This window comes from Drosophila miranda, chromosome XL (assembly GCF_003369915.1).
Source record: "Drosophila miranda strain MSH22 chromosome XL, D.miranda_PacBio2.1, whole genome shotgun sequence".
NCBI classification, from domain to species: Eukaryota; Metazoa; Arthropoda; class Insecta; order Diptera; family Drosophilidae; genus Drosophila; species Drosophila miranda.
In genome coordinates this window covers 12,634,335-12,641,691 of record NC_046673.1, presented here as the reverse complement: position 1 = coordinate 12,641,691, position 7,357 = coordinate 12,634,335, and the positions used below count along the sequence as shown (strand labels likewise).

The 7,357-nt window shown below is 46.5% G+C and overlaps 1 protein-coding gene across 1 annotated transcript; it reads left to right on the top strand.

Moving 5' to 3' along the window:
* The first annotated feature begins 5,946 nt into the window (after nucleotides 1–5,946).
* Nucleotides 5,947–6,984, top strand: LOC108151263 (nuclear pore complex protein Nup50-like). Its single transcript, XM_017279787.2, has 2 exons — nucleotides 5,947–6,079; nucleotides 6,145–6,984. Coding segments are annotated over exons 1-2 (690 nt in total). The 5' UTR covers nucleotides 5,947–6,077; the 3' UTR covers nucleotides 6,833–6,984.
* Nucleotides 6,985–7,357: the final 373 nt, after the last annotated feature.

The following is a 7,357-nucleotide window of genomic DNA, read 5'->3' as shown; positions in this document are numbered from 1 at the left end:
CGCAGCAAATTGACTGACTCTCAGCTCCCAATCAATTGAGCGAGGTTAACACACATTTCAACAAACACGGACACGGACACGGACACTGGCACACACAGCTGGACATCGGCACGTATACGTAATGCAGGTGGCCCACACAATTGTGATGAAGTGCCACTGAACGCTGAACGCTGAACGCTGGACTGGCCCTGGCACTGGCACACCATCGAATAAATGCCCGAAAAACGATGGAGGAGAGCCTGATTGCTTAAAGCCAAATGCCATTCCCACTCAATGCCACTCTGCCTCATTATTGGGGCCGCGGGTGGCTGCCGCGGGCGCCACGGGGCTGCCACGGGGAATACGGTGGGTAAATTGAGGCCAGGCCTAGAGAATAAATCTGATTAATAATTAGAAGCAAACAAGAACAAGGCAACTCCCCCGCTACCGCTCTCCACCGCTCTCTATTTGCTTAAGCCGCAACGCCACTAAATTAAAAATGTCCCTCGGGCAATTTATCTTCGCAGAGGCAGAAAAAAACCAGCCTGAAAAAACATACGGCCGAAGAGCTGTATTCGAAAATACGAACCCAAGATACCTGTTAATCGGGAAAAGACTCTTTTTTAATGTAATTCTCATGAAAGGAATTGAATGGAAAATCACAAGAAGAAAGACACTGTATCCAAAATATAGGCTCCATATCCATCTGGATACGATGGGATTTTCTTCCATTAGCTCTAGCTCTTAGTGTGTCTAAGATTTATGCTCAGGATTCAGGATGCAGATGCATGGCTTGACCCTCCAGAATGAGAGCGAGACACTTCTATCCTTCTATCTGCTACATACACATCAACAAACACAGCATACCCTTTGTAAGCGTATTCTTACCCTGTGTATGTCGCAAAGGAAAAAATTCCCTCCACAGGCGATGATCAATGTGGCATTGTTGAGAGATGGTGGCAAAAGTTTGACCAGCCTCGGCCAGCGGTTTTAACTAAGCAAAAGCCGTGTGGCACGGGGCAAAGGTAAAGAGGGGGAAGCCATGAGAGTCAGCCAGAACAGAGGCCGGCGAAATAAATCCTTGAGCATATTAAAAACCCGAAAGCCCCAAAATGAGTTTGTTTGGTCAAAGGCAGAGCGAACAAAAAACGAGGGGAAAACTGAGGGGAACGGGAACACATTCTGCCCATTCTGCCGCTTCTGCCGCTCTTTTTCTCTGGCGTTGCTCCATTCTTTGTGGACTCTGTGGACGACTCAAACAAATCAAAGCCTTGGTGGATGGTCCTGGGCTTAAGACAACATTAAATATGACAGCTCCAAAAAGCAGAGGCTGGAGTATGGAAAAAGGATGCAAAACCATCCATGGAATGTATGGCATGGCAGGCGGGAGAACGGACATTTATTCCCTTCGCCTGGATCGCACTTAATCAAGGCATTCCGATCAAACCAAGGGCCACAGAAGACTCGTAACACAAATCTGTTTTTCTGTATACAGTTTTAATTGACAAAATGCTTGTGGTAGAACCATGCCATTGAAGGACTCAAAACGGACTCCCCGCAGTAAACAATTTAGTGTAATTTTCCTATGAAATACCCGAAAGCTGATGAATTCCTATTCCCATTTGGTTTATGCATATTTGCAGGGCCGATAGCCCCAAATACGGGCCTGATGAGCCGGCAAACAATCTGATTATCCCATGAGCTGGCCATGGCCAGAGCCCTCTCGTTGCTGGTTCGGATTCAGATACTGTCCTGCTCTCGCGGCTAAGCCTACGAGTTCTCGTCCTATGTGGATGTAAACGTATCCTGACCCAGGCTGAGGGGATTTCTTATGGTTAGCTGTTCTGCGGCTGGGTCCTGTCGAGTCGCGTCGAGTCGAGTCCTTGTCGAGTGTCATGGCCATGTTTGTCCTTGCCGGCTGCGACAATATAAATTGTAATTAATAAATCAAAACAGCAGCAGGCAGCCGGCAACAGAAACAGATACAGATACTCGCACAAATATGCAACTTTATGGGGCAGCAATCAAAGTCAGAGAGATGGAAGGGGGGCAGGGGCAGGGGCAGGGGCAGAATGGGAATATAGACAGAGCTCATGGCTCCATTAGATCTGGCCAAAAGTTTGCATTTGCTTTGGCCGGAAAACTTTCTGGCCCAATAGAAATTATGGCACAACTTTTGGTTTATTTTTCAATTGTTCTCCCTCTCTCTCTCTCTCTCTCTCTTTGTTTTTCTTTTAGCCGCAACTAAATGAAATTGTTTTAAAATTTGGCTAAAGCCCTTGTGCCAACACAACGAAACACACATGGGAGATCGACACACAGGCCGACACTCTTCCGACTCCTGTCTCGTGCCTCGTGTCTCCTGCGCAAGGCGAAAGTTTCGCCTGCTCTAATTAACGCCCTCAAAGTTTCGCCACTGCCCCACTGGTACGTGGGCGTGGCACAAATCAAACGGAAATTAAAAGCAAACTCGGAAAACCGCTTGACACACCCCACAATCTACAATCTGGAATCCACCAACTACACCCCAACAACACCCATTCGCATTCCCGTTCCCATTCCCATTCGCATTCGCATTCCCATTCCCATGGAAAAAGCGCATCCCAGGGATGGCTGAGGCAAGGGCTAAGCTGTCTGAGCATAACGCATCATTACGTTGACAAAAATGGGCAAACCCGGCAAATGGCAGCGAACAAATACTACATCCACAGGGTTGTGGGTGCTATAAGAATTTGAATTTTCATGCAGCCAAAGAAAAGCGAAAGGAAGCAACAGCAGCAGAAGCAGCAGCAGCAGTGAGAGTAACGAGAGGAGGAAAAGCACAGAAAATTGCTAAATGCCGGCATAAAAATGCGCTGCACACTGCTGCTTCGAAGGATGCGAAGAAGGAGGGCATGAGAGCTGGTCATGAGCCAAAGCCGGAGCCAGACAACAAGCGTCTATGGCAACATAAACATTTGCCTTGCCAGGATCTAGCATGCCCCCGGACCCCGGGGCACACACACACACACACACACACACAAGGCACAGGGCACTGGGAAGCGATGCCAGGGAGCGTTCGCTGCTCGACTTGCCCTGGTCTCTGGCACTGGCACTGTCACCGACGTGAACCATTTAGGACTCACACTGCCAAATCTGTTGGCCCCTGGATCTCTGCTCAATAAGGTTCAGATAAAGTACAGGTGATTATAGCACGCTGAGAAGGGTCCCCAAGAAAACCCAAGAAACTGGTGGAATACTGTGCGTCTTTTTGGAAGAAGGAATCTGATGAAGTTTGGAATCACTACTCTTTTCTTCAAACTTTTTAAGATATCCAGTTCTATGATTTATCCGTATAAAAATCTCTCAAGGAAGGCCTGATTGTATTTTTGTTTCCCACCTGCCCTTTTGTTCATTTATTCTAAGCCAATTTTCTTTTCCAACACTTGTGCATTCCACTCTCAAGGGTTGCTTTCATTTCCTCTACAACATCTTGCTTCTTGCAGATTCTTCCTCACGTTTCTCTGCCGTTATCCAGCACTGATTTTCCCGTTTGTTAGATCATTTGTAAGTCGTTGCTCGAGAATCCGGATTCTCCGTGTCCGTGTCTTTTGTCCTTGCTGTATTTTTTGTGTGCCTTCCTCATTTCTATTTTTTTTTTTTTGTTCATTTATTTTTTGTATTTTTGCAGCTTGTTTTGCTTACGACAAGCGACGACGTTGACGATGACGACCATTTTGTTGTTTCCCTGTGAGTTTTTACCACTTGTCTTTCTGCCTGCCACTCTTCTGCTTCCACTATATGGCTGGCCCTTGCTGAGTAACCATCCCCATCCCCATCCCCTACCCGTTCCGTTTTGGCCAGACCAAGCCAGGCCTGGCCCAATCTTGTGTAGTTAATGTGGCGTTCTAAAACGCAGTAGCTCCCCCATCTCTTCTTCTAGCTATAATATATGTATACACTCAACCACACACACACACACCCACGCAGACACACAGAGAGAGTTAGGCGGGCAGAAAGCGAACATCGCTTATTTGTATAGCATACTTTTTTGCGTAGTTTGTCGTTGTTTTCGCATTTGTTTGCCAAAAAAGTGGCTATGTGTGGGTGTCTCTGAGTGTGTGTTAGTAACTTCATTTATTCGTTGTCTGTGCTGGGAAGGGGTGGAGGAGGAGGAGGAGGAGGAGGAGGAGGAGGAGGAGGAGGAGTAGGAGTAGGAGGCGGATTGTGCTCCAACAAGTTTCCGCCCAGCTCCAGGAGCTAATGTAAATGTTTGTCTTCCGCTCTGCTCAAGTGTTAGTTTATGGGGTAGGGTTAGGGGAGTTCCAAGGAATTGCGGAAGACATTCGACTATACTTTCTCCTCTCTATTTGATATCCAGGTTCAGAGGATTACGTACCATACCGACGATCGATCTTCCAGGGTATTCAATGTGTTTCTCCCGTTCTACTTTCCTACCTTCTTTGGGAAGATTTCTTCTTTAAGTTTCCTGCTTTCGAGCAGCTCGGCAAAGGCGTGGGGTGTGGGGTGTGGTGTGGTGAAGGTAGCAACAGCAACAAAAAAGTATCTCAACCACATAGCACGCGCATATATTTCACCGAGTTGCCTCGTTCTTGTGGCTGCTTTTGACAGTTTTGTGTACTGTCAATTTGAGGCAGAAGTGCTGTAAGTCTGGGGGAAACCCTGCTTATATTGTTGCCACCCCTTGACCCGTTACCACACCCCTCCTGGCTGGCTGGAAATATTGTTGTATGTGGTATCGCTGTCTCCGTGTGTTTGGGCATGTGTGTGTGTGTGTTGGCTTTAAAAACATCTTCAATTTTTCTTGCCTGCACATCGAAGGTTTTTTCCTTTCCCTTCCCTTACTTTTCTGCTGGTTTTTTTTTTGTCGCCTGCACTTCAGGATTGTGTGTGTGTGTGTGTGTGGCGGGAGGGGTGTGTGGGGGGTGCTTTGGGCCACGCCAGAAACTTGTATTTGACAGACCCTTGTCTTCATATGTGCCACAACTATCGGCGTTGTTCGGTTGTTCGGTTGTCCTGCCACAGCTCCTCCTCCTACTCCTCCCTCTCCTTGCTCCTGCTCGTTATTACATTCAGTTCTTCGTTGTGTAAAAAATATACTACACATAGTATGGCATACATATATATATATGTGTATGTGTCTGCGTTTATATCATTATATGCGGCATATATGGCGCTTTCGCTTCGCTGGAGCCCCCCCTCCCCCACTACCCTGCATAAATTGTCGCTGCGGGTTAGATGTGAAGAGCATAAAGATGCTTCAGGGCACCCGCCAACCAGCCACCCCCCGGTGTCATCACATTTGCACTGCATGATTGATCGTTTACAAATAAGCGAAAAAAAAAACCCCATCCCCCCTCCACTAAGCAGCTCAAAAGAACGAGCAAAAAAGGGCCCCCAACTCTGAGACCCTGACAGGCGATGGCAGTGCAAATGATAGCTGGCTAATTTGGCGATACCCAAAGTATATATATGTACATATATGGATTGTATGGGATATAAGTTCGGGGTGACTTTTGACGATGAAGGGCAAGGAAAGAACGAAAGCCGTGCAATTAAGCGATAGAGGCTGATCTCTCTCCCTCAGTTGGATTACGAAGAAAGATACACATATTTTCCAGGTATTTTTAAGGTTTATATACCTTTTTTCTCCATATTTCACGGTAAGCAACAGTTATTTATCTGATGATGGCTCACGCGATAGGCAGAACAGAGGTAAAACCCTACCAGACCTCAGCTTTTTACCACCACTAGGCCCCTACGATTTTCCTATGTGAGCTAAACAATATTCCTAGTGCAAATAGGATATTACTTTCTTAATTCTTAATAAATTTTTAATAAAGGTAGAAAAATCTCTGGAGTATGCTTCTCAAAAAAAAATATTTCGAGACAGAGCGAAGGAGAAAGCTAATTAGTTCCGAAATAGTACTCTTTTGTGAAATCTGGCTAGGAATATCATTTGCCTTTGACTTCTCAATCAATTGCTTAGGTATTCAGTTATTAGTAAAATTAGTTACATTTTTAAATTTTCACTTGAAATCAAGGAGGAACTTTTCCTTAAATCCTTCCACATACGAGGCCCTTGCTGATCCACCTTCATGTGAGTACCGCTACGTAAGTGTTTCTTGAGATGCAGTACCTGGATGGTTTCTTCCACGGAAACAGGATCATGTCATTGCCATCGTCAAGTCCACCCAGTGCACGTACAATTCCATTGATTGTCACAGAGTCCGCGGAGTACCGTGAAAATATGGCCGATTTGAACCGTGCCCTGCTGGAGTTCGTGAAAAAGAGCCTGGACAAGAATCCCCACTGCGAACTGACTCCGATATTCCGTAGATATTACGAGCACCTAATAGCTGTGGTTGCAGCTGCAACTGTGGTTGCAGCTGGAGCCGGAGGAGATGCCAAGCACTCAACTAGCTGCCCATTCACCCCGGGATCCACTCGCTTCTCCTTTGGCAACACAGAAGACCAGGATAAAGTGGTCCACGACCAGCCACCGAAGACTGTCGACGAGGAGGCTGTATACACGAAACGCTGCCAGGTGTTTGTAATGAAGGACGCAGAGTTCGCCGATCGCGGCGTGGGCATCTTGCATTTAAAGCCAGTGAAGGACTACGCGAAGGCACAGCTGATTGTTCGGGCCGAAGGCAATATTGGCCAGGTTCTGATCAATCTTATAGTCGGCCAGGGCCACAGCCTGCCCTGCCAGCGTATGAGTGCAAAAACTGTAATGATCACGGGCCTGCCCATGCCGGAGGACAGCAACGTGGTGCCGATTCTACTGCTCGTTAATTCCGTCGAGGAGGCCGATGAGTTAATGGTGAAAATCGAGAACTACACCAAGTGAAGACCGAATTCTCAATAAATCGTGCATTTAATTTCATATTGGATTGTTTAAATCATTTACAAAAGCCACAAGAATGGACTCCCACAATGTATAAAATAGGTCTCCACTTACACATTTTCGATATGTGTGTTACATATATGCTCTTTTATCAAGGCCTACTCTTTGAGCTCTGCTTCTCATAAATCTACCTATTTGTATCTTTATAAAATGGTGTTCTGAGTACCTTCTAGCGTATCCGTTGAACTCCAGAATCAATCTCCTAGAGGCGGGGAAAAATGTTGTAGTTTTACCTCCTAATGATACCCGGATACGATACCCAGCAGCTGTTGGAGATGTCTTCATTTGAGTGCCAAGAATAGAACCTCTCCTTAGCACTCCACTCCGCTTGCAGCCCAGGAAAGTGACTCATCCGGAGGAGGGGAAACTTTGCCACCGAAGATGTCTTCATCCGGGCGCGAGGCAAGGAAGAATGCGGGGCTTAAAATAATTAAATTGTCAGTGGCAACCAAACGGGGGCAAGAGGAT